Source organism: Palaemon carinicauda, chromosome 27 (genome assembly GCF_036898095.1).
Source record: "Palaemon carinicauda isolate YSFRI2023 chromosome 27, ASM3689809v2, whole genome shotgun sequence".
Taxonomy (NCBI): Eukaryota; Metazoa; Arthropoda; class Malacostraca; order Decapoda; family Palaemonidae; genus Palaemon; species Palaemon carinicauda.
The window spans coordinates 35,515,703-35,542,645 of record NC_090751.1 but is presented as its reverse complement, the minus strand read 5'-3'; the positions used below and the strand labels follow the sequence as shown (position 1 = coordinate 35,542,645).

The 26,943-nt window shown below is 42.5% G+C and overlaps 1 protein-coding gene across 2 annotated transcripts in view; it reads right to left on the bottom strand.

The window, feature by feature from the left end:
- The window catches only part of LOC137620681 (LETM1 domain-containing protein 1), a 113,155-nt gene that overhangs the window by 9,029 nt on the left and 77,183 nt on the right, over nucleotides 1–26,943 (bottom strand). The window contains exons 5-6 of one of the 2 annotated variants that reach the window (XM_068351026.1): nucleotides 26,022–26,196; nucleotides 839–982 (exon numbers count right to left, since the gene is read on the bottom strand). In XM_068351026.1, coding sequence (XP_068207127.1) covers nucleotides 839–982; nucleotides 26,022–26,196 — 319 coding nt within the window. The remainder of the gene's footprint in view (nucleotides 1–838; nucleotides 983–26,021; nucleotides 26,197–26,943) is intronic. The other variant, XM_068351027.1, reaches the window with a different exon arrangement.

Genomic DNA, 26,943 nt, shown 5'->3' with positions numbered 1-26,943 from the left:
AAAGACCACTGATTCGGTGATTGAGCCAAGGGGGTAAGCAATAGCACATGCACCCAATGAGTGAAAGAAAGAAGCAAAGTTCTCTTCCTCCCTCTCAAAGCATACGCTTATCACCGTCAGGAGGCCACAACCTGCACTCGGGGTAGATTGTGAACAATCATACCGCTAGCAAGAGCACTGTGGTTCTACAGCTGATTTCATGAAAACGAAAGAAAAAAAAGATGTAAAATCCATCCTCTCATGATTGAGCGTCTTCCTTCACAATCTCAATCAATTACCAGCATTCACTTCCTGAAAGAAAAATAAATTAAAAGTTCTCTTAAGGGTGTATCATTACTCGATGTGGGCAAAAGCATAAGTGAAGATACTTTGACAGGTATGAGATCTTGTTAAATCCTTAGTAAATGATTCAAAAGCTGTCCAGCTTCACAATGAAAACACCTTACCTAAAGGACGATGTTCATGAAACCAGTCTAGGCACATTTCACACATCTCCAGCAGGGACCATGTCAGGCTTCAGCAAAATGAGCATAGATGTAAATCCCGATAAAATTAAGACATGAATGAGACCAAGCCATTTAATCATACTGTATAAGGAGTGTCTGCCCAGCCCCTCAAGCTCACTTATTTTCAATTCAAAGGAAAACTGGGGAGGGAGTGGGATTACCATTCACAGCAAGGAACATTCACTTTAAATATTTAATGAATTTTGACTAATACTGGTTCAGGGAGGCAGGGTACTACTGCATTGCAGAAATGAGGCATATATAATTAATGGGGTTTTGAAACTAATGATAAGACAGTGCTTTACATATTTAAAAGTATGAGATCTACTTACAGACTTCAATTGATCAAAATTCAAGGAATCAATCCCTTCTCTGGATATTGCAGTATCTAGATAATGGAGCATCTTCGCATGGTCAAATAAACCTTGTCTTCGCCTGAACCACACTGACTTTCCATGCAATCGCAATAATCCATTCTAGAAAATTAAAGGGTATCTTTTAATATAGGTTTTTATCCATTATATAAATATATATATGTAATTAGATATTGTAACTACTGTAAAACTTAAAATTTGTCAAATCACTAGAAAAATATTTCTAGATACAAAATATACATGAATAATGTTTGGAATAAAAAAAATTTCATGGTTGAATGAAGGTCATCCTGATGTTTGTTGATTGTAATAGCCAAATTACTGTAATTGGAGAAGGAGGTTCATGAATATTTATAAATACATCGTATTGGTTATAGAGCTTTGTTGTTGGAGAACTGGTGGATAAGCTTTTCATAGCACTTTGCAGTGTTACAAAATCCTGATGCAAGGACAAAGGTAGCCCCCCAATTTCAATTTGAGATATTTTGGATGATCTAAAGGATCCACTATAAAGTCTGAGACCTCGAGTGTGCATTGGCCATGTAGAGAGAATGGAAAATGGCTGTCTGCTTAAAGGTGGCTAATACATGAGTTGATGGGAGAAATACAAGAGGATGGCCAAGGTTTGGGTGGATAGAAGGAGTGAAGAAAGCTCAAGGTGATAGGAGGATAGATGTAAGAGAGGCAAAAGAGCATGCTAGAAATAGGAATGAATGGTGAGCGATTATGACGCAGTTCTGATAGACCCTGCTGCTTGCTCTGGTCACCTTGGTGACCGCTAAGGTAGCAGCAGTATGGGATTCAGCACATAAAACTTCATTTGTGGTGGATAACGGGAGAAGTTGGGCTGTGGCACCTTACCAGTACCAACCAAACTTGGCTGAATCCCTCGTCAGGCTGGGAGGAACAAAGAGAAGCAAAGTCCCTTTTTTTTTCTTATGTTGGCTACCCCTAAAATTAGGGAAATGTCTTGATAGATAGATAAATGAAATTGCAATGTTCTTCCACCCATAAAATCTCTATTGGAAATTGGCAGGTTTCCTAAAAAAAACAGTTATGATTAAAGGATTTTAGTACTGAATACCTTTGAGTAATACCGTATGCTCTCTGAAAGTAAAAAAATAATGCTACTGTGAATTGCTTTCTCTCTAAACTTCTATGTACCCGGTATATAATTTTCCAAGTGTAAAAGGGAGTTCATTCAAGCTGGGCAGTTCTGTTTCAGAGGTAAATTGTGAAGCTGACTAAATGCTATTAAGATGTAAACAACAATTCAATCTATAATTAATCTACCTTTTTGCCAGTAATTTGTAAACACAACTTGTCAGAAAAATTGGTCAGTAATTGCTTGGATTACTGGGATACTACTGCAAGTTTCCATGCCTTTGAAAATAGATGTTTGGTACTAAGAGGAGTATAAAACTTTAATTAATTCTTATCATATTAAAATTTATATTATCTTTACCAAGAGCCATTGAACTAAAATTTGATAATGAAAATTCCAGCTCCTCTTCAGTAAATCTTTAATTGTACTGTAGCAGACATCTTCTACAGCATAAAAATTTAATGCAATTGCTTCTCTTCTCTTAATGGATATAAAATGGGCATATTGTGTCTTCAATATTGCACCCAATAATATTCTAAATTATCTGAAAACACTAATGCCCCTTTACACGAATGAGTTCGTTTCTATTTGTCAAGAAAAATTCGTTCATCGAAGCTCATTGACTTCAATTATAAACACTGAAATACATTCCTACGTGCTCACCAAAGTTTGCTTGTTTCCCAATACAATACTTATACTGTAGTGAAATACTATGGTATCATTTAAATTCGCTGGGATGAAAGTTCACGCAAATGTTGAAAACTCTGTTCACGCGGTCATAAATTTGCGTACAGTGGAACTTCGGTACTCGAACAAATTGGTATTCGACCTAAAAATTTGAGTTCAAAATGTCACCTAATTCGAACAACTTTTCGGAACTCTACCAGCTGAGTCGACCCGAACAGCATCCCAAGCCAACTTCATGGTGTCAGTTTGACCCAGCCTGCCATCGAAGGAAGACACATGTTCCCTTGCATTTTAAATTGCTCTAATCTGAATTTTTTTGCTTTTTCTATTAACTGAGCATTCATAAAGGGTCCAAAGAATGCCAGAAGTGAATAGAAAGCAAAGAGGAAGACCGTGAGAATGACAATTGAACTAAAAAGGGAAATAATTGCCAAATTTGAAAATGGCATTCGTGTTTCGGATCTCGCTGCACAGTATGGCATTTCCAAATCAAGAATTTCAACTTTCCTCAAGAACAAAGAAGTGATAAAGGCAGTTAATGTTGCAAAAGACTTGACTTTGATAACGAAGCAAGCAGGAACACCGTCTTCCAAGTCAGGTGGCAATCTGTTGCCTGGCTTAATGGTTTATAAGGCGGCCTCTTTAGAGACCAGAGAACTCGAACCACGTTACAGGGGGGAGATCTCACTTCCGACTGAGGAGAGGTAAGTTTGTAACTCCATATGAGTAAGGAAAGTTCTAGCGATGAGGAAATGTCCATTCCATTCAGTCTGAGAGCGAGACTTAAGGCTGAGCGATAGCCTTTTACCGCCGAGACTGAAAGCCGCACAGTATGGCATTTCCAAATCAAGAATTTCAACTTTCCTCAAGAACAAAGAAGTGATAAAGGCAGTTAATGTTGCAAAAGACTTGACTTTGATAACGAAGCAAGCAGGAACACCGTCTTCCAAGTCAGGTGGCAATCTGTTGCCTGGCTTAATGGTTTATAAGACGGCCTCTTTAGAGACCAGAGAACTCGAACCACGTTACAGGGGGGAGATCTCACTTCCGACTGAGGAGAGGTAAGTTTATAACTCCATATGAGTAAGGAAAGTTCTAGCGATAAGGAAATGTCCATTCCATTCAGTCTGAGAGCGAGACTTAAGGCTGAGTGATAGCCTTTTACCGCCGAGACTGAAAGCCGGATTTCTTCAAGCAAATACCCGAAGAACTCCGCTATCGCTGGAATAGTGGCATCGAGTGGAGAGATGCCCCTTCCACGACACCAACCAGACAATATTCCACTTTGCCTGGTAGACAGCTGCTGATGATTTCCACAGATATCCAGACATCCTGTTCGCAACTTGTTTCAAAAATCCTCTCTGAGTGAGGAGATGCTGGATAGTCTCCAGGCGTGAAGTCGTAATGAAGTTACAGCTTTATGGTAGATGTTGATGTGTGGTTATCTGAGTAGATTGTCTTGTGGAGGGAATTCTCTTAGAGGCTCTGTCAGTAGTTGCAAATGGTCCGGAAACCATTCCGCATGATGCCATAGCAGACCTATGAAGGTCATTGAGAGGTTGACCGATGTTCTGGCCCTGTTAATACCTTCCTCATCAGACAGAACAAGGAGAGGTATACCCGTCAATGTTGTACCACCGTTGTTGGAATGCATATTGCCAGAGAGCCTTGGAGTCTGAGACTGGAGAGCAATAAAACGGGAGCCTGAAGTTTAGGGCCGCTGCGAAGAGATCCCCCGGCTGAGAACCCCATAAAGTCAGGACTTTGTTGGCTATTAGATGATCCAAAGACCATTTGGTACTCACTCTCTGAGATGCTCTACTCAGGTTGTCGGCGAGCATATTCCTCTAGCCTGGAATGAAGCATGCTAATAGTGGTATTGAATGAATCTCGGCCCATCTCAGTATCTCTACTGCTGGATGGGATATGGGCTTCGAAAAAGTACCTCCTTGCTTGTTGATGTAAGCCACTACCTTGGTGTTATTGTTCATCGCCACCACTGAGTGGCCCGCCAGGAACTGATGGAACTGTTGAAGGGCCAGAAAGACGGCCTTCATCTCTAAGAGATTTATGCAGAAGTATTTTTCTGACTCTGACCAAAGGCCTAAGGTCGTGTGGTGCACCACGGTGGCCCTCCCCACCGTTCTTTTAAAGCATCTGAGAACAGCATCATGTCCGGGGGAGGACGAGTAGAGCTACGTCCTTCCGCAGATTCTCGTCTGCCACCCACTACTTGAGGTCCGTCCATTCCCCTGGTCCCATGGGGATCAGAGTGTCCTGTGAGTCAAAGGCTTGATTCCACCTAAATATGAGCCGCCACTGGAGGGATCGAATCCTGAGGCTGCCGTTGGGAACTAGACAGGCCAAAGATGATGTGTCCAAGGAGACAGCCACATCTGGGCTGGGAGTTCTTCTCGGCTGAGAAAGGGTATTGCGACCTTTCTCAGCCTCATTATCCTGTCGTCTCATGGGAAGGCTTTGTGGAGATTGGTGTCTATGAGCAGACCTAGGTATACCAGTCACTGAGTAAGAAGCAGGGAGGACTTCTCGAGGTTTACCATGATCCTCAGATCTTGGCAAAGCCTCAGAAGTTTGTCTCAGTGTTGAAGAAGGGTTGCCACTGAGTCTGCTAGGATCAGCCAGTCATCCAGATAACGGAGACGGATACCAATCCTGTGTGCCCAAGTTGACACTTGGTCGAACACTCTGGTGAACACTTGGGGTGCTGTGGAAAGACTGAAGCTTAGTACCCTGAACTGGTATTTCCTGTTGTCTAAGCTGAATCTCAGGTACTTCCTTTAAGACGGATGGATTGGGATCTGGAAGTACGCGTCCTTTAAGTCCAGTGTGCACAATAAGTTCTGTGGTCTTACCACTTGCCTGACCGTGTCTGCCATCTCCATGCTGAACGGAGTTTGTCTGACAAACTCATTCAGAGGTGAGAGGTCAATAACTGGTCTCCGGCCTCCAGATGTCTTTTTCACAAGAAAGAATCGACTGAAGAAGCATGGGGAGTTGTCGAGGACCTCTAGGAGAGCGCCCTTCTCCAACATGGTCTGGACTTCTGTCCGAAGGGCTAGCCCCACTGCTGATCCCATCACAAAGGAGTCTCTCGATACTGGATCCTTGATTAGGAGAAGGAGAGATGACATGAACGGGATGCGATACCCTGAACGAATCATGGAGTCTGTCCAGGGATCGGCCCTGTGTTGCTTCCACCTGTTCCAGCAACTTTGCAGGTATTCCCTCACTGGTTGACAAGCAGGGGGAGTGTGTATCCTAGCATTTGTGGCCACGGCCACTCCCTCTAGGATATTTTCCTCCCCTGGAGGACTTTGTGCCTTTCTCATCTTTGGTCAGAAAGGGCTCTTTAGACACTGTTTTCTTCACTGTTGGCTTACTTGTCGAGGTCTTGGTTGGGTTTGGCTGCTGAGGAGCTGGTGGTTTGTAGGGCCAAGATGTTGAGGGCCAGTGGAGGAGAGAGTCGTGGTGGGACTTCTTCCACCTTTCTGCAGCCTGCTCCACGTCCCTTGGCTCAAGCAATGAGGACCCCTCAAGATACAAGTTCCTGAGCCTAGCAATATTGGCGTTAGGGTCCTGCTGATGGAATCTCACTGATACGGTGTCTCGAAGCTTAGCCCACAAGTCTAAAACTTGGTGGGCTAGGAACTTGATCGTACAAGTACCAGAGTAGAGGAAGGTTTCCATAACCTTCCTGGTATTTTCCTTGGAAAAATCATCGGTCCGTACCAAGATTCCCAAGGACTTCAACCAAAGATCTATCTACGAAGTAGCCAGCATGGCATACTTCATGACTTTCTCTTGATTGAGGATCTCTGTCGCCGAGAACGCGACCTGACGATTGGAGTCTCTCTAGAGAGACTCCCTTGGTCAGCTCTTCCAGGGAGTGGTGGGGTGGAAGAGCTAGTCGGGGCTCGTCCAAGACCTCGCAGTATCTCCTTTGCTGGAGCATGGCATAGGAGCCCGAACAAAGGAAGGAGGAGAAATCCGAAAGTTGTAGGGCGATCTTAGCCCAGGCACTCTTCAGGCCCTGAGACCAGGGCAAGGCTGCACAGGACTTTGAGGGGTTCTTAGTGCCAAAGACACAGTCTAGGACTGTTTTTGACCTCGGGGTGTGTGTGTGTGTGTGTTAATCTCTGGGTCGGCTAACCCATTGAGAACGCATGGTCTGACTTTTTCTGTTCCCCCTCTGAGGTGGGACTGGCAGCGAAGTCTCCTTCATCCTCTACTGCGAGCTCGTCTCGGGGTGGGTCGTGGACATCCCTAAATAGACTGACAGTTCTTATGGGATTGGAAGTTCTTGTGGAGGACTTTGGAAGTCTCAGTATCCTTCGACTCCTTGTGGGGTAGAAGGTACAACTCCAACACGGAAGGCCTGGAAGGTCTATCCTTCCTGGTTCATACTGGTGGTGGATTGCTCTCTACGCGAAGGGAGTCTTCCTCCGAAGGTGGAATGGAGGAGACTGACACAAGCTTCTCAAGAGGATCCCTCAACTGGGGAGGCGGTGAGTCAGGAGAGCGTCTGGGTGGAGTACCAGGGAGATTTGACCTTGTTGTTGAAGGTCGCACAGCGGTCAGTTTCACCCTAGAATATGTGATGGTATCTGAGACTCCTCTTTTCCTCTAAAGGGGCAAGGCAGCTGAGGTCCTTTGCTGGGACTCTGGTAGTGCCGAATGATGTTGAAGGCAAGCACAAGCTCTGAAGAGCGAGCTGAGAAGGCGGGCTCGAAAGCTTGCACTACTGCCCTGACAATGGCACCGAATCAAGAATGCTTGCTGACACTGGCGCTGTCTGGAAAATCCCTTAAAGGGAAAGGGAGGATTCTCTTCTGGAGCTGTCTGATACCATGGGTCCACCTTTGCTGCTGGAATTTTTGGGATCTTGGAACTCCCCAGGAGTGCTGTAATGCATTTGTGGTTAAGGGAATGATGCGACAGAGACCTGTGGGAAACGACTCTGCCCTTCCTGGTGAGAGGACCGATGGTCTGGAGGGCGAACACCTACCTTTCTGTTCCTGTTCCGTCTTAAACTCCGATAGATGGTGTGATTTCCTTTAAGTCGGAGGAGGATGAAGTATATCCAAACCTGCCTGTGTCTGCCGGGGTAGAAATGCATTATCATGCGTTGGCAAGCGTTGTCTACTCTGCTCTGCGCTTGAAGATGGGAGCTCGAGGAAGTAGGCACGTGTTTACGTGTTGGCGAGGGTAGTAGCGTTGGTGACCGCTGGCGTGTTGGCGACTGCTGACACGTTGGCTTGTTGGCGTGAACTGGTGAGCTGGAGAAGGTTACCTAGCTGGCGACCGTTGGCGTGTTAGGGGCAGGCTGACATGTTGTTGGTTGTTGACGGGCAGGCGATACTTGATGATGAGGATGATCTGCCTGGCAGTTCGTTGACGTGCACGCGCTTTGACAATTAGGAGACTTGCTGTGAAGAGAGTTGGTGATCATCAACGGCAGAAACCTCAAGGGATCTCCTAGAGGTTTGGCGAGGGGCAGCAGTTGCGTATTCAGGTGAATGACGGCTTGTAGCAGAGAGTTGTCTGGGCGAACGGAGCTTTGCAGGAGCTTGGCGCGCTGGCGAATGACGCATTGGTGAGCGATGATTGGAGGAGCGTGACGAGGAGGATCCTCTTGACGAGTTGGAGAGGAGTGCACACATGAATGGCGTGCAGGTGAAGGACGTGCTGGCAAATGTTGCGTCAGAGAATGGCGTGCGGGCGAATAATGCGTTGGCGATTGGCATGCATGAGGTTAACGCATGGAAGGTTGGCGTGTGGGCAATTGATGTGTAGGCAGACAGTGAGATGAAGGAGACAGGACAGGAGACGGACGGACAGGTGATCAGTGAGTCGAAGATTACCGTGTAGGATGTTGAGCTGGTGAGAGGATGCGTCCTTTAGGACGAACATCCTCCGAAGGGGATCGCACGCAGATGCTGAGTCCAGAACCAAAGTTCGTGGACTAGCGGCAGCATCGTTGGAAGATGGTCCAGGGGTAGGTGAAAGTCAAGAGCCAGAAGACAATGGACAAGGAGGCTTCTCTGCAGAGGAAGGCTGCGATGACAAGGCTGAAGAGCCAAGGAGGCTTCTCTGCGGAGGAAGGCTGCGATGACAAGGCTGAAGAGCCAAAGAGGCGTCTCTTCACCAAAGGTGTAAACACACTTTTAAGGAGAAGAGGAGGGCGAGAGCACGTCGAAAACGACGCCCAAGGTGATACCCTCTAGGGGCCGGTGGATCGGCAAGCTGACCTTCAGCAGCCATCCGAAGGAGTCTCTATGAGTGAACTCCTCCGAAGGAGAGAAACACTCTCAGGAGACGCGCGCCTAGGACTTTGCTTCCCCATCAAAGGATGTTCGGCAGCGGGGGAAGGGCAGTATTTGGCAACGGCAGATGACGCCTCTGATACCACAGCGTTGACGAGGGTAAAAAGATCCACCTACGACGTCGATGAATACTGTACGCTAGCGCCACGGCGAAGCTGTGGCAGGGCATCCTTGGAGAGCGGACCCAGCAACCCCAAGGATGATCAAACCTGAAAAAAGGGAGTCATGAAATCCCCTGGGGAGAAGAAGCAGCGCCGCTTTGCTAGGGGATGCAAGACTGTCTCTACAGTACAGAGGTTGCCCAAGTGTTAAATAGCCTGCGCTACTACTCGACATTCCCTCGGAGACCGAACAAGCACGAGCTTCGAAGGAAGGTCGGAAAGCGGAAGAAGCCTTGGGTTTCTTCTGCTTTGAAGAAACCTTCAAAGGAGAAGAGTCCCGCTTAGACCTTTCCCACTGGGAGGCAGATCACTCCCGACACTCATAAGACTTGTTACCTACATCACAGGTTGACCTCTGCAGGAAGGGCAAAGGGTATGAGGATTCGTATCCTCGGTGGAAATGAAAGAACAACAGGAGGGGCCCTCAGGTCCAGGGCAGGTACATATGTCTAGCAGAAATCAACACAAACACACACACTGAAAAGAGAATAAGCAAAAATAGCATTAATAGCAGTCCAAAATTTGGTGAGGATGAAGAGCGGCAACAACCGTTCACCATCCGAGCCAAAAGCAAAGTGAGCATCACAGGGGTGTGAGTAGGAGGGGTAGCGAGGTACCCCGCTAACTAGCAGAGTGGGTAGTTGACCCTCGCTAGATTTTAATGGCTTGTCCTTTCAGCTTCGCCAAGAGTAATACCACTAATAAATAGCAAAGGTTAGTATTCCACTTATCGAACAAATCAGTTTTATCAAAATCTTGTTTATATCATAGTTGTTCATTCATTTAAAAGTGTTCCCTTCCACATAAGGTGGGGAAGTCTTAATCAAACAAACGAACAGCTGTATTTGATATATCGTAAACAAGCTTTCGATAAATCGGGTTTCACTTAACTTTGTCCATAAGTAATGCTTGTAAATTCACATACTAATATCATATTAAGAAATAAAAACAGCTAATAAGTAATATTTTCCAATCTTTTTGTTTAGTGTTTATGTTTCTGGACAATATCTTCTATGCTTTTTGGATTGGCTGATTAAGGCAAACTTCTGAAAGATTTATCCGTTTCCCAAAATAAACAATTAATGCTTAAACTTTCATTTCATCATAACATGGTAAACAGTTGCATTCAAACAACTTTTCCTTCACATTTTATTTACGATCGAGGTTAATGAGATCTCAAAGTTTACCCAGTGTTTAATCCATGTTGCCGGCACATGATAGTTTATAGTTTTTAGGTTTGCAGTGCTTGATTATACAGCTTAGCAAATTACTAATTCTTCATCCAATTCAGTATGTATTTTTTGTGCAATTTGGTTTATCTTTTCATAAACTGAAAATAACATCTTACAATTACTGTAAACTCATTTTAAATTTTACAGTTTTATAGAAGATGCATGATAACAAAACACAATTTTCTAATTTTTCCCTCTAATTTCGGAATGAGCTTTCCTCGATTCCAAACAGTTTGGCAGCTATGAACATTGTTTTTTTACCTTTGGCTACAGCTTGTTGTTAATATTTGGCAGTATATATCCTTGATCTTTTCTCCAGAGCAAATCAAGGTACAGAACTGAATAATGTAAAAATATATCAGTCTTATTCTCCTTAACTTTTCACCATAAATACAGCAATTATTTACTATTGGATGATTATTGAAATATAAGCGAAACAGCAGTTATCAAATTCTATTGTTCAAAACAAAACCTGTTTTTCATTCAGTTTCTGTTGTGGCTGTATGCGGCTACGGAACGATTATAACACTACTAATGAGACGTTTATTATTTTCTTTTATATTTTCAATGAATAAAGTTTTTAAAGCTACAAATCGTGATGCCATTCCAACATATCTCAATTGATGATTGTTTAAGGAGAAAACTCGACAGCGCTTAACTTTTGTAGTTTCTTCATCCTCAATGGAGGGCTGGCCAACCCTATTCCTTCCAATGCAAGATAAAAGAAAGGAAGGGGTATCCAATGAAACTCCTACAGTCTCAAAAACTACATATTTAAACAAAAGAAAACTGTCCCAATTTTTTGGTTCGATCATCATTAGCTCACTAAATACTTTCCTGAGGCAGATAACTTTAATGTACGAACAATAGCAAGTACAAAAGCCTCTATAAATAAAGCTTTTCAAGAAAAATGAGTACGAGTGAATAAACAGGATCCTGTTGTGGGATCGATCTGCTGCCATGCTAATGCTTGGTGAATGCATTAACACTGTACTATTGAGGAGCTGTGTTCCAATGTTTCTTTACTCTGGGAAGGGAGTGCTTCACACAAACATGCCTGAATTTTTGTTGTTTTCTCCAAGATACAGGTAGTCGTTGACTTACGACAGAGATAGGGACTAAGTCGATTTCGTCATGTGTCGAAATACAAAAGTGAAGCTTCCGTAAATTTATTATGATGCGTTTTGATTCGGCAATCGTCTCGATCATATTTTATCAATATTTTCTTCCTGTCTATCATTAATCAATTTTCTTGTTTCATAGAATATCATATGACCTATTAATGCATTTCTTATTTTATTTTTCAATTTTGGAATCATTTTACCAATCAAGAATTATTTTTTTTTTTTCACCTTTGGTTATGATGAGCTGATCTGAAAATGACTTGCAAAATATGTAAATTAATTTTCTTTTTTCTTGCAAGAAATGAAAGAAAATACTAACTTACCGAGCAAAAGTATTTCATATTTATAATGTAAAAGGAATTATATTATTTTTAAGGAAATATTTGTCCTATTATTGTACTTTCTTTAGATATATATCGATCTATTATCAGAGACTAAATAAAACTAGTGCAGACTCAAATTTACGCTAAGTCATACTCATGACAACCGATACAGACCCACAAAATACTTTGTATCATTACTTAATATTTTGATAATGAGAATACTAATAATAATCGTTAGCATATTGGAAGGAAATCATTGTATTGCCGGGTCGCTTTCAGACAATAAAATGACGGTAAAATTAACTTTTCTTAATGTACGTTTTATTGAAAATGGATACTGTATATTGTATTATCAATAAAAGAAAATGATAGTTTACCAAGTTAATCCGTTTATTTCTATACAAGAAAATAGATTATTTCCGAGAAAATATTTGTCCTATTAGCGTAAACTTTCCGATAAACGTGACGTCATCACCCTGAAAAAATCGTTGCAAAGTTGAACTGTCATAAGTCACATATGTCGTAAGTCAAGGACTATCTGTAGAGTTGAATACACAATTCTAATAAAAAAAAATTCTTGTAATTCAAATCTAAAGCAATTTGAATTTCCCAAAAACAACTGAATTCTAAATCCCTAGGTCAAGTCATCCAAAATTTTTTGTGAATTCTTTACAGGCAAAACCAAGATTTTTAGTGCAATCTTACAAGAGATAAATCAATAGGAAAATGACAAATCCTCTGATAACCTTCTCTCTTGCATTGCAGCAGACTTGGGCTCTAGAAACAACTTGTTTCCATAAACACTTTTAAAATGTGAAAGCCAAATAGCTTATGCATAATTGCATACAATTAGCTATCACAGGTACAAGGGTTTCTCAATGAGAAAACCTACCCTTCATCTCTCAGGTTTAGATGTCAAAGCCCAAGTGATAAAAAAAAACTCTTATTCTACATTCCTAACTGCCTCACACATGTTAGGGGGCTAGTAAGACAGTAATTAGCTCAAAGAGCATCAAAGAGAGAGCAAGAACTCAGGTGAACAAAGCGACCATCTTGAGCAACACCGTAATCACCGTAGGTTAACAATGAGTATGAAACGCTACAGAATAGGTAGCCCACACAGGACTGAGATCTGCCAAAGGTGAGCAAGCCTTGCTTGTGCGAGCTACTCCAACAAGTAGAGAAAGCTAAGAACAGCTGAGTGATCCAGGGTTGCTGTGACCCTGAATTGTGCTGCAATGTTGAATCATATTATGAGCCAGAATCGCAAGGCGTTGACAGATCACTTATTTTGAGCAACATTCCGAGGTGAAAGGATAGCTTTCACCTTTAGTGCTGCAATTCAGGCTTGCTGTGATCCTGAATCACATAGCGAGCCTGACTCAAAAGGCATTGAGAGATTGCGTGCTTCAAGCAAATCTCTCAGGTGAAAGGATAGCTTTCACTTTTGGTAATGCAACCCAGGCCTGAATACCAAGCAACACAACTTAGTAATAAAAAATTTCTGTATAGGTGTTTCACTCAACACATGCAAGCATCTTGAATGCATTTTCCAGTGCACAGTATACAGCAAAACTGGTGATACCTGAATTCAGTGATTTTTGTTCGAAAGTCACGAACTGGCAACTCTTGCATTTTTCAAATTTCTAATGAAGGGACGAAGCATTTTGAAACTTCACTCCATAAAAGCTACAGTTCATTAAGCATGATTTTAGAGAATTAAAGCTAATATTTTATCAAAATATCAGCTAGATCATTACGGAAAAATTAACCCAATAATCTTAAATGATAAGAATAAAAATAAATAATTGCTTAACGAGTCTAACTTTTACCCATCATGGTAATGTCTTTAACGTAAATAACGTATCAGAGAGGTAATTGTGGGCTGAGTCTAGCAAGACATCAACTGGCAGTGGCAGTGTACTATGTGAGACTGTGAGTGTGTCTTGATTGATTGATTAATTTGAGGTTTTCTGGCAAAACAATCAATCACGGTGACACAGACACACTCACAGTCTCACAAAGTAGGCTGAGAAATTTCACAAATCGTACTTTATGTTCAGATAGATACCCTTTAATGCGAATATATATTGCTGCTATTTGATATATAGTCATTCCCTGGTATGTTACAAAGCCAACCCTCCAAAGCTATATTATTATTATCATCATTATTATTATTATTATCATTCGAGATAAGGTTGTTATTGTAGATTCTTTACATTATAGCTTTGGGTGAATACGTCTGACCTGATTATAGACTTATGTTCATATAGTAAAAGTAAATAGAGGTAGAATTAATTATATTTCTAATGGCGAAGATAACTGACGCCCTCTCTCATTTACTTATCTAATTATCATTTACTCTCCCTGTAAAAAACCCTTGAGATACTAGTCCTATACAGATAGCGTTGACTATAACCTAAGGTATGGCTTATGATAATTTATTGCAAGTTTTGAAACCACAACCCAAACTAAATTTTGCTTTACACACGAGATGACCTAAGCAAAATGAAATAACCTTGAATTCATATCCAAAATGCATAAATTGTTACCATTAGACTATAGGGGTAAGCTTAAATGATTTTCCCTCTTGCTACCCTCTTTCCCACTCTCCCTCTATCCAGACAGACACTTCCACGAATAGTCTGAAATATTATTCTAGCATGATTTATTCAATGATCTATTATTTTTCAATGATAAAATTTCACAAAACAATAGACCAATGTCGTCTCATACATACATGTATATAAAGTGAAATATAAGTTTAAAACTAAGTGGCAACTTCAGAACAATGCTCGTCCGATACAAAAATAAAAAAATATTACCAGATTTGCTACATACTGTACCAAACTAAACCAAAGCAGAGTTTTAACTAGACGCGGGGGCATATAAAAATTAGAATAGCGCCAACGTTATTCCTGCGTGTCGTAAGAGGCGACTAAAAGGGACGGGACGAGGGGGCTGGGAACCCCCTCTCCTGTATAAAATTCCTGCAAGACATCGACAAGGAGATGGAGCTGGGGGGAGAGTGACTGCTCCCCGCACTCTAGTTTTGGGGTGTTAGAATGTGCGTGGATGTAGTACGATAGAGAGTAAAAGATGTGAGATTGGAAGTATGTTTAGAAGTAGAAGGATGGATGTATTGGCCTTGTGTGATACAAAGATGAAAGGAAAAGGTGAAGTGATGTTTGGTGAAATGTCTGGTAGTGTCTGGGATTGAAAGGGGAAGAGCGAGAGAGGGTGTGGCGTTATTGCTGAGTGAATGGATGACAGGTAAAGTAGTGGAATGGAAGGAGATATCATCTAGGTTAATGTGGGTAAGGGTTAGGTTGGGTAGGGAATGTTGGGCGTTTGTCAGTGCGTATGGGCCAGGTAGTGAGAAAAGTGAAGAAGAGCGGAATGAGTTCTGGAATGAATTAACTAGGTGTGTAGAAGGACTGGGTAGAAGGAATTATGTAGTTGTTATGGGTGACTTAAATGCTAGAGTGGGCGCTGGAGAGGTAGAAGGTGTCATTGGGAAGTATGGCGTACCAGGTGAAAATGAGAGTGGTGAGAGACTGGTAGACATGTGTGTTGAACAAGAGATGGTAATAAGTGCTAGCTTCTTTAAAAAGAAAGATAAAAATAAGTATACATGGGTAAGAGTAGCAAATGGAAGAGTAGTAGAAAGGGTATTAATGGATTATGTGTTGATAACTAAAAGAATGTTTGGAAGATTGAAAGACGTGCACGTGTTTAGGGGTATGGCTAACGGTATGTCTGATCATTTTTTGGTGGAAGGAAAATTAGTTGTAGCAAAAGAGTGGGGGAATAGAGTAGGTGGATGTAAAAGGGAGGTAGTGAGGATTGAAGAGCTAATAAAACCGGGGGTAAAAAGTAAATATCAGGAAAGGTTGAAAATGGCATATGACGAGGTGAGAGTAAGAGAAACTGGTAATTTAGAGGAGGAGTGGAAGTTAGTAAAAGAAAATTTTGTTGGGATTGCAAGTGATGTATGTGGCAAGAAGGTTGTTGGAGGCAGCATGAGGAAGGGCAGTGAATGGTGGAATGAAGGAGTGAAGGTAAAAGTGGAAGAGAAAAAAGAGGGCTTTTGAAGAATGGCTGCAGAGTAATAGTATAGAGAAGTATGAAAAATATAGAGAGAAAATGTGGAAGTAAAGCGCAAGGTACGTGAGGCAAAGAGGGCAGATGACCTGAGGTGGGGTCAGGGATTGGGTCAGTCATATGAAGAGAATAAGAAGAAGTTTTGGAAAGAAGTGAAGAGAGTAAGGAAGGCTGGCGCAAGAATTGAAGAGACAGTGAAAGATGGAAATGGAAGGTTGTTAAAAGGAGAGGAGGTAAGGAAAAGGTGGGCGGAATATTTTGAAAGTTTGCTGAATGTTGAGGATAATAGGGAGGCAGATATAATTGCTGTTCCAGGTGTTGAGGTGCCAGTGATGGGAGATGAGAATGAGAGAGAGATTACAATAGATGAAGTGAGGAGAGCACTAGATGAAACGAGAGTAGGAAAAGCATCTGGTATGGATGGTGTGAAAGCTGAGATGTTGAAGGAAGGGGGTGTGACTGTACTTGAATGGTTGGTGAGATTGTTTAATATGTGTTTTGTGTTGTCAATGGTACCAGTAGATTGGGTTTGTGCATGTATTGTATCACTATATAAGGGTAAGGGAGATGTGCATGAGTGTTGTAATTCAAGAGGTATTAGTTTGTTGAGTGTAGTTGGAAAAGTGTATGGTAGAGTACTGATTAATAGGATTAAGGATAAAACAGAGAATGCAATCTTGGAAGTACAGGGTGGTTTTAGAAGAGGTAGGGGTTGTATGAATCAGATTTTTACAGTTAGGCAGATATGCGAGAAATATTTAGCAAAAGGTAAGGAGGTGTATGTTGCGTTTATGGATCTGGAGAAAGCATATGATAGAGTTGATAGGGAAGCAATGTGGAATGTGATGAGGTTATATGGAGTTGGTGGAAGGTTGTTGCAAGCAGTGAAAAGTTTCTACAAAGGTAGTAAAGCATGTGTTAGAATAGGAAATGAAGTGAGCGATTGGTTTCCGGTGAGAGTGGGGCTGAGACAGGGATGTGTGATGTCGCCGTGGTTGTTTAACTTCTATGTTGATGGAGTGGTGAGAGAGGTGAATGCTCGAGTGCTTGGACGAGGATTAAAACTGGTAGGCGAGAATGACCATGAATGGGAGGTAAATCAGTTGTTTGCGGATGATACTGTACTGGTAGCAGACACAGAAGAGAAGCTTGACCGACTAGTGACAGAATTTGGAAAGGTGTGTGAGAGAAGGAAGTTGAGAGTTAATGTGGGTAAGAGTAAGGTTATGAGATGTACGAGAAGGGAAGGTGGTGCAAGGTTGAATGTCATGTTGAATGGAGAGTTACTTGAGGAGGTGAATCAGTTTAAGTACTTGGGGTCTATTGTTGCAGCAAATGGTGGAGTGGAAGCAGATGTACGTCAGAGAGTGAATGAAGGTTGCAAAGTGTTGGGGGCAGTTAAGGGAGTAGTAAAAAATAGAGGGTTGGGCATGAATGTAAAGAGAGTTCTATATGAGAAAGTGATTGTACCAACTGTGATGTATGGATCGGAGTTGTGGGGAATGAAAGTGATGGAGAGACAGAAATTGAATGTGTTTGAGATGAAGTGTCTAAGGAGTATGGCTGGTGTATCTCGAGTAGATAGGGTTAGGAACGAAGTGGTGAGGGAGAGAACGGGTGTAAGAAATGAGTTAGCAGCTAGAGTGGATATGAATATGTTGAGGTGGTTTGGCCATGTTGAGAGAATGGAAAATGGTTGTCTGCTAAAGAAGGTGATGAATGCAAGAGTTGATGGGAGAAGTACAAGAGGAAGGCCAAGGTTTGGGTGGATGGATGGTGTGAAGAAAGCTCTGGGTGATAGGAGGATAGATGTGAGAGAGGCAAGAGAGCGTGCTAGAAATAGGAATGAATGGCGAGCGATTGTGACGCAGTTCCAGTAGGCCCTGCTGCTTCCTCCGGTGCCTTAGATGACCGCGGAGGTAGCAGCAGTAGGGGAGTCAGCATTATGAAACTTCATCTGTGGTGGAAATGTGGGAGGTTGGGCTGTAGCACCCTAGCAGTACCAGCTGAACTCGGTTGAGTCCCTGATTAGGCTGAAGGAACATAGAGAGTAGAGGTCCCCTTTTTGTTTTGTTTCATTGTTGGTGTCGGCTACCCCCCAAAATTGGGGGAAGTGCCTTGGAATATGGATGGATGTTCTAAGGCTTTAGTTAGGCTCCAAGTTTCTGATGAATAAGGTAAAACTGACCAGACTATCTGGTTAAATACTTTTCTTTTTAGAGAAATGGTCTTTTGTGACCTTGAATCTCATCGCAAGCCAGGCACTGAAAGATACCTTGCTTCAAGCAAATTTCTCAGGTGAAAGAAAGCTTTCACCTTTGGCACTATCAGCCACTGAAGCAGCTACAAGATTTCCTAGGAGCTCAAAAGAGCTGGAGAGCCCTCGTGTCGGAAACACAACAACGCATCTGAGCTGTCTAAATAGATAAACTACCAGGCTAGGACAGGAGTTTGCGGTAGCGACTGCGTCTGAAGAAAAAACTTGAAGGGCCGGCAAGCTCAGAGGGAGAAAAAGGCAAGCATATTCCTCAAATGAAAAGCTAGCTTGCGTGTGCTGAAGGTGCCAAGAGGTAGCTTAAAAAGTGAACCTCTTAAGCGATTTGATCGCTGGCCAAGAAAAGTGATTGGATAGTGAAGCAACCACTTCCAATAAGCGAGGCTAAAAATGTAGGAAACAACAATAATCGTTAAGATGTGTTGCTCACGTGTGTTCACCAAGGTATCAGCATACACAAACGGAAACAGACTTCCTAATAGAGGTTCTCTGATCCCAAGACTTCAGGGAAATCCAACTCCAAGGAGGTAAAGGTTGAGCCCCTGGCCTGACAGGTGTTCACCTTTAGCCAACCTAGAGTTAATAGAGCCATGATATTAATCAAGTCTCCAACTTAAGGACAATATTCCCAAGATGCTAATGCATCATTATGGGAATAAAACCAAGAATAAAAAGTTTCATTTCAACAAAGCCAGCAAACGTTGAAGAAAACGTCTGTCTTAAACCACGGCTGATCATAGTTGACAAGGTATGAGAGAGCGGGGGAGGGTGCTTCACCCTGCTATCACCGTTAACCGCCTGATGAGTTGTTGACACCTAATTCAAAGTTTTTATAGCAGTATGCCAGCTTGCGCTGAATTCTTCTATGTAAAGAATGAAAGTTTGTAGTTGTGATGAAACAAATAATCATCAGGGAAGGCTTACAGAAATGATAAATCAATCCATTACACATAGCTATACAGTCTGGGGACAAGACAATTAATCTTCTTGGAAGAGCACATATATGAAGTAAGACCTTGGTTAAAAAGTAAGACTTTAAGGTCTGCCTTGCAATTTACCAATGTGCATATATTTTGTCAGGGGCATTTCCCAAAAATGGAATGGGCACTAAAAGAAAAGTCTGAGAAAATTATATTTTAATTATAAAATAAATTTTTGAATATACTTACCCGGTGAATATATAGCTGCAACTCTGTTGCTCGACAGACAAAAAACTGTACAAAAAAACTCGCCAGCGATCGCTATACAGGTTGCGGGTGTGCCCATCAGCGCCAGCTGTCAGCCAGATACCAAGCTCCATGTAAACAAAGACTCAATTTTCTCCTCGTCCCACTGCGTCTCTATTGGGGTGGAAGGGAGGGTCATTTAATTTATATATTCACCGGGTAAGTATATTAAAAAATTTATTTTATAATTAAAATATCATTTTTAAATATTTAACTTAGCCGGTGAATATATAGCTGATTCACACCCAGGATGGTGGGTAGAGACCAGTAAAATATGTTTACATTTTATGAGCTAAGAGTTTTTATTTCATTTTAGAAGTTATCAAAATAACAAAAACAAAATAAATAGGTACCTGGTACGAAAGTAGACTTGTACGATTACTCTGCCTTATAAGTACGTCTTCCTTACGGAGCCTCGCGATCCTCTTAGGATGCTGATAGACCCCTAGGAGCTGAAGTATCAAGGGCTGCAACCCATACAACAGGACCTCATCAAACCCCTAATCTGGGCGCTCTCAAGAAATGACTTTGACCACCCGCCAAATCAACCAGGATGCGAAAGGCTTCTTAGCCTTCCAGACAACCCATAAAAACAACATTAAAAACATTTCAAGAGACAGATTAAAAGGATATGGAATTAGGGAATTGTAGTGGTTGAGCCCTCACCCACTACTGCACTCGCTGCTACGAATGGTCCCAGTGTGTAGCAGTTCTCGTAAAGAGACTGGACATCCTTTAGATAAAAAGACGCGAACACTGACTTGCTTCTCCAATAGGTTGCGTCCATAATACTTCGCAGAGATCTATTTTGCTTAAAGGCCACGGAAGTTGCTACAGCTCTAACTTCGTGCGTCTTCACCTTAAGCAAAGCTTGGTCTTCCTCACTCAGATGTGAATGAGCTTCTCGTATTAACAATCTGATAAAGTATGATAAAGCATTCTTTGACATAGGCAAAGATGGTTTCTTAACTGAACACCATAAAGCTTCAGATTGGCCTCGTAAAGGTTTGGTACGCTTTAAATAGAACTTAAGAGCTCTAACAGGGCATAAGACTCTTTCTAGTTCATTGCCTACGATCTCCGATAAGCTGGGAATATCGAAAGATTTAGGCCAAGGCCGAGAAGGCAGCTCATTTTTGGCTAGAAAAACCAAGTTGCAGCGAACAGGTAGCTTTTTCTGACAAAAATCCGATGTTCTTGCTGAAGGCATGAATCTCACTGACTCTTTTAGCCGAGGCTAAGCATACCAGGAAAAGAGTCTTTAGAGTGAGATCTTTCAGGGAGGCTGATTGTAACGGCTCAAACCTGTCTGACATGAGGAATCTTAGCACCCCGTCTAAATTCCATCCAGGGGTAGCCAAACGACGCTCCTTGGTGGTCTCAAAAGACTTAAGGAGGTCTTGAAGATCTTTATTGTTGGAAAGATCTAAGCCTCTATGCCGGAAGACTGATGCCAACATGCTTCTGTAGCCCTTGATAGTGGGAGCTGAAAGGGATTGTCCTTTTCTCAGGTATAAGAGAAAATCAGCTATTTGAGCTACAGAGGTACTGGTCGAGGATACAGAAACTGACTTGCACCAGTCTCGGAAGACTTCCCACTTCGACTGGTAGACTCTAATGGTGGACGCTCTCCTTGCTCTAGCAATCGCACTGGCTGCCTCCTTCGAAAAGCCTCTAGCTCTCGAGAGTCTTTCGATAGTCTGAAGGCAGTCAGACGAAGAGCGAGGAGGCTTTGGTGTACCTTCTTTACGTGAGGCTGACGTAGAAGGTCCACCCTTAGAGGAAGACTTCTGGGAACGTCTACTAGCCATCGAAGTACCTCGGTGAACCATTCTCTCGAGGGCCAGAGGGGAGCAACTAACGTCAACCTTGTCCCTTCATGAGAGGCAAACTTCTGCAGTACCTTGTTGACAATCTTGAACGGTGGGAATGCGTAGAGATCCAGATGTGACCAATCTAGGAGGAAGGCATCTATATGTATTGCTGCTGGGTCCGGGACTGGGGAGCAATAGATTGGAAGCCTCTTGGTCAGCGAGGTTGCAAAGAGATCTATGGTTGGTTGGCCCCAAGTGGCCCAAAGTCTCTTGCACACATCCTTGTGGAGGGTCCATTCTGTTGGAATTACTTGCCCTTTCCGACTGAGACAATCTGCTATGACATTCAAGTTGCCTTGGATGAACCTCGTTACTAGGGAGATGTCTTGACCTTTTGACCAGATGAGCAGGTCCCTTGCGATCTCGTACAACGTCAGTGAGTGGGTACCTCCTTGTTTGGAGATGTACGCCAAGGCCGTGGTGTTGTCCGAGTTTACTTCCACCACTTTGCCTCGAAGGAGATACTCGAAGCTTTTCAAGGCCAGATGAACTGCCAACAGCTTCTTGCAGTTGATATGCATGCTCCTCTGACTCGAGTTCCACAGACCTGAGCATTCCTGACCGTCCAGTGTCGCGCCCCAGCCCAAGTCCGATGCGTCCGAGAAGAGAACGTGGTGGGGAGTCTGAACAGCCAGGGGAAGACCCTCTCTTAGGTTGATATTGTCCTTCCACCAAGTCAGACAAGACTTTATCTTTCCGGAAATCGGGATCGAGATCGCTTCTAGCGTCTTGTCCTTTTTCCAGTGAAAAGCCAGATGGTATTGAAGAGGACGGAGGTGTAGTCTTCCTAGTGATACAAACTGTTCCATGGATGACAGCGTCCACACCAGACTCATCCACAGCCTGACTGAGCAGCGTTCCTTCTTCAGCATCTTCTGGATGGATAGCAGGGCTTGATCTATTCTGGGGGCTGATCGTCTTGTTGTTCAGCAACGTCCTCATCAGATAGTTCCTCATCCGAAAACTGATGAGGAAACGGCAACGGAGTGGGCAACGTCTGGCTCGCTGAGTCCGGTCGCACTGGTGCATGCGTGACGGAGCCGGACGCAACGTCATGGAACTGCTGCACAGTCTGTGAACTGTCAACAACCATGGGTGAGCGAGGAAGCACAGCGTCCACCCGAGACTGTCTAGACCGTCTGGGTTGTGCAGTCAACACCATACCGGGTTGCTGAGTTTGACGCACCGCGTCAAAACAAGTCACCTCTGCTGGTTGTTGAACGTCCTGAACGTCAACAACCACCTCCAAGCGTCGCTTAACGTCAACGTGCGGCTGGCAACCCACACTGGGTCGCATCGGTGGAGGAACCACCTCAACTGGTAGACACGAGAAGGTTACCTCAGCGTCAACAGGACGCACAACCGACCGGTTGGAAGGTTGTTGGCCAGAAGGTTCGGCAGCAACCTTCTCCGCATTAAAGTCCTCTATCAAGGACGCAAGCTTGGACTGCATGTCTTGCAGCAAAGCCCATTTAGGGTCTACGGGAGCAGGTGCGGCAACAGACGGGGTTAGCGACTGAGGCGGTACCGCTTTCCATCCCTGAAAGCCTTGTTTATGCATGACATAATTGTACAGCAAAACTTCAAAGGCTCGAAAACAGCTGTGAAGTTGACCTGTAAAAAACTTGGAGCGTCTCCTGGCCAGGCGCCAGGGAGAGTCTACGAGATTTGAGAAGTCTATCAGGGCTGAGGCATGAACTCCCAAGCCGAGAACTTCTCTCGTGTCATATCAGACTCTCGCTCTATAAGCCAGTTTAAAAGAAGGGAAAGCAAAGGCTGTATCCCCCAAACTCCTCCTGGTGATAAACCAGTCGCCTAGCAAACGTAAAGCTCTCTAGGAGAGCGAGAGAGCACTAGCTTATAAACAACAGCTTCAAAGTAGTTAGGCCTAGTGTAAGCTCTGACGTTTAGGCGAACGAGGAGCAGCAGTTACAAAAAGATCCGGACAAAGATCCTTAAAAAAATCATCATGATTTAATTAAAGTCCATAGAGGGCTAAGCAGCTTTAGGCTCCTCTCCTTCAGACAGAGTCCTCAAGGGAATATCAGTAGGAGGGGGAACAGCAACTTCCTCATCTACAGGAACCTTGTCCGATAAAAGCTGAGTCTCAAGCAAGGGAGAGACCTACCGTGGTGGCAATGCTTTACAAGCAGAGTCCACACGCACTGGTGCATTAGTAGCGGACCAGGACGCAACGTCATGTAATTGCTTGACAGTCTGTGAACTGTCAACAACTGAACTGTCAACAACAACAGGTGCGTGAGGACGCACAGCGTCCACTCGAGACTGCTTTGACTGCCTAGACTGAGCAGTCAAAACAACTCTAGAATGCGGAGGTTGACGCACAGCGTCAAAACAAGTCAACTCCGATTGTTAGCGAACGTCCTGAACGTCAACAGGAGCATCAGCAAGTGGCCTAACGTCCAAATGTGGCTGAAAATCCACACGAGACCGCATCGAGTGTGGTTCTAAACAACCTGACTGACGTGACGTAGCTACGCCAACGTCAACAGGAAGCACAAAGGAACGTTAGGTTGGCTGAAAGCCAGGATATCGATGAGATAAACGGCTAGACTCAACGGACTAATCGGCAGAATAGTCTTCCATAAGGGAGGCAAGCATATTCTGCATGTCTTGCCGTACAACCCATTAAGGATCAACGGAAATGGTTGTGGTAAGAGACGAGGGTAACGTCTGTGACCGCAACACTTTGCCAACAAAAAAGACTCTCGGAGTCTGTGTTACGCTTTTGTTAGGCGGCGAGCAGTTTTCCGATGACTGCATAGGGTCAGAGCTGTCCTAATGGCTGCAACCAGGACGCTGGACCTGTCCTGAAAGGACTGACTTTCGCTTAAGGGCTTCGAAACCTTGTTACAGGTTTCTTATGCGAAAAGCCTTCGGATGACGAGGAGAAAAAACGTCTCTCTCGCCTTATGGTAGGGGAGATCTTGGTAAGATACACCCGATACCATAGAGGGAAACGTCTGTTCGTTGATCAAGGCCTCTCGAACCCATAAGTCGTTCGACATTACTTCTCCCCTGGGCTTGGGAGCTTGTAAGAGGTCCCGGACTAGGTGAACGACAGGCACGAACAGACGAACCCTCGGACGCAACACTGTAACACTTTGCGCAATATCACTTTATCACTTCGATTTTCTGTTTTGCACTTATTTCACTGAAATCGAAACTTTTACTGATTTCTACCTGAAGCACGCAATTCTACCCTCATCAAAAGGTAGTAATTGCGAAATCAGTCGTATAATGCAAGCTCATTAATACCAGCAAAAAACAGAAAACATATTTTAAGATAAAAAATTCAGTGGCTGGGGAAGAGACTAAACACTAGTTCATTCAAAACTACGTTTTCAATCTCTCACCGCACATAGCCTGGGGACGAGCATAAAAAACTAAAAACGTTTTATCCTTTCTCCCCGTACAGAGACTAGGGACGAGAGTAACTCGAGAACAAAGTTACCCGCTTGAACGGAACGTTTTCTCTCCTCTCTCTCCCTCCGTCTCTATCTCTCTCTCTCTTTCTCTCTTGATTTCGCACCTAAGAGAAGAGCCCAATTACATTTCGTCAAAAAAACATGTTATTTGACCAAAGGAAAAAAACTGAAAGGTTTTTCAATTAAAAAGTTCCTTTAAAATAGAATTTAAAACATTTAAGCTTTGAAAGAAGAATGAACAAAACGTCAGAATCGATTTACTCTTTCTGCAAAGTGAAACCGTGATACTCTCTCTCTCTATCGTAACGATAGAGCGCAAACTGCGTAGTATAAATAAACTAAACGTTAGTTCATCTTTGAAAACAGTACGAAGACTATTCAAAGAAATTCTTTCATAAAATATTTATTAAAAATATTCATTTAAAAGGTTTTAAATCATTAGCTCTTTAAAAGCTATTTACGATTGCAAAGGGCTCAACGTTGTTTAACTTCGGTTTCCAAGTTAGGACCGCCTACTCTCAGGAAAGGTCGCATATAAACAAAACATTAAAATTTATTTTTTATGTTTATTATAAATGGAAAGTTAATCGAAGAGGCCTAATAAAGGCGGAGAGATATAAAATATATAGAGGAAAATCTATAATTAATTTATAACGTGATAAGATAATTACTAAAAGCTTAAACACACTTCCGTCTAAGGGAAGGGTCGGCCATTTAAGAGTCAAAGAAAGTCCATACTCTCTTTGTCACCAAAAATTAAATCTATCCAAAACGAGTTCAAGATTTAAGATGAAGAAAAAACACCTGCACTGCGAAAGCTCAAACCAGAATATAGTACTTCACCAAAGATGATGGGAAAAACTCCAGGTTTCAACAGCGAGTACAGTACGTCTTGTCGACACGTCGACAGAGAGAAAATTGAGTCTTTGTTTACATGGAGCTTGGTATCTGGCCGACAGCTAGCGCTGATGGGCACACCCGCAACCTGTGTAGCGATCGCTGGCGAGTTTTTTTGTACAGTTTTTTGTCTGTCGAGCAACAGAGTTGCAGCTATATATTCACCGGCTAAGTTAAATATTTAAAATTATACATACATTAAATCATCTGAGCAATTCCCTTCAAAACAACATAAGTGCTTCAAACTGTACCACTTTTGTTCAAAAAGAAATTTTGCAGTCCCAACTTTAAATATACTGTAGAACCATGCATAATAAAAATTCTAAACATCTACTCTTACCACATGCATTGCTCGAATACGACGAAGATGGAAAGGTTGTCCCTGAAATAGAGGTAATAGAGCAATAACCTCTGCAGGGGTTGGATGGATTCCAGAACCAAGCTTGTAGAAAACAGCTCTGCAACGATCTTGATGTTCTTTCTTTTCTATAGAAAGAAGAGTTGCTTGCATCGATCTGAAATGATAAAATTCTTGTGAATTATCTTTACCTCTTCCATATAAAAATAATCACACTCCACTACATGCTTCATAAAGTCGTTTACTTAGAATACATCCAATTTAATTTAATAAAAGGAAAAATTCAGTACTGTATTATTTGTTAAATACTGTAGCTACTTGAAAAAAAAATTTAATTCTTTTAAAACCAAAGGCATGTGGAACCACAAACCAAAAACCCATTTTCTAGCACAGGGCTAAAGATAACACATAAAGATACAAGGGAATTGGAATTGTAGGGCTTATGGACTTATGGAAGAAAGTTATATGAGCTAAGAGAAAGTAGAAGGAGAATTATAAAGCCTTGTGGGAGAAATAGAAAAAAAATAATTTAAATGATGCAATTTTAGATGATTACAAATATCAAGGATTTTTTTCATTAGATTGCTCTGGACAAGTAAAGAGAAGGGATGAGGGGTAGTTAGCCAGAAAAATAAAAATGGTAGTATAGGAAGGCTCAGGATATAAGAAAAAATTTATGTATAAAGGCCTTGAAAAGATGAAATTAAAAAAAAAAATGAATATTAAAAAAGTAATAACTTCATATTAGTAGAGAAAGTTCCAACGACGAGGAAATATCTTCTATGCCTTTCAGTTTCAAGGAGACATAAAGCTAAGAGGTAGCCTTTTACCTTATCACCTTTAAACTGAAAGAAATAGAGATTTCCTCATCGTTTGGTCAACAATAATTTTTAGTGGGGGATAA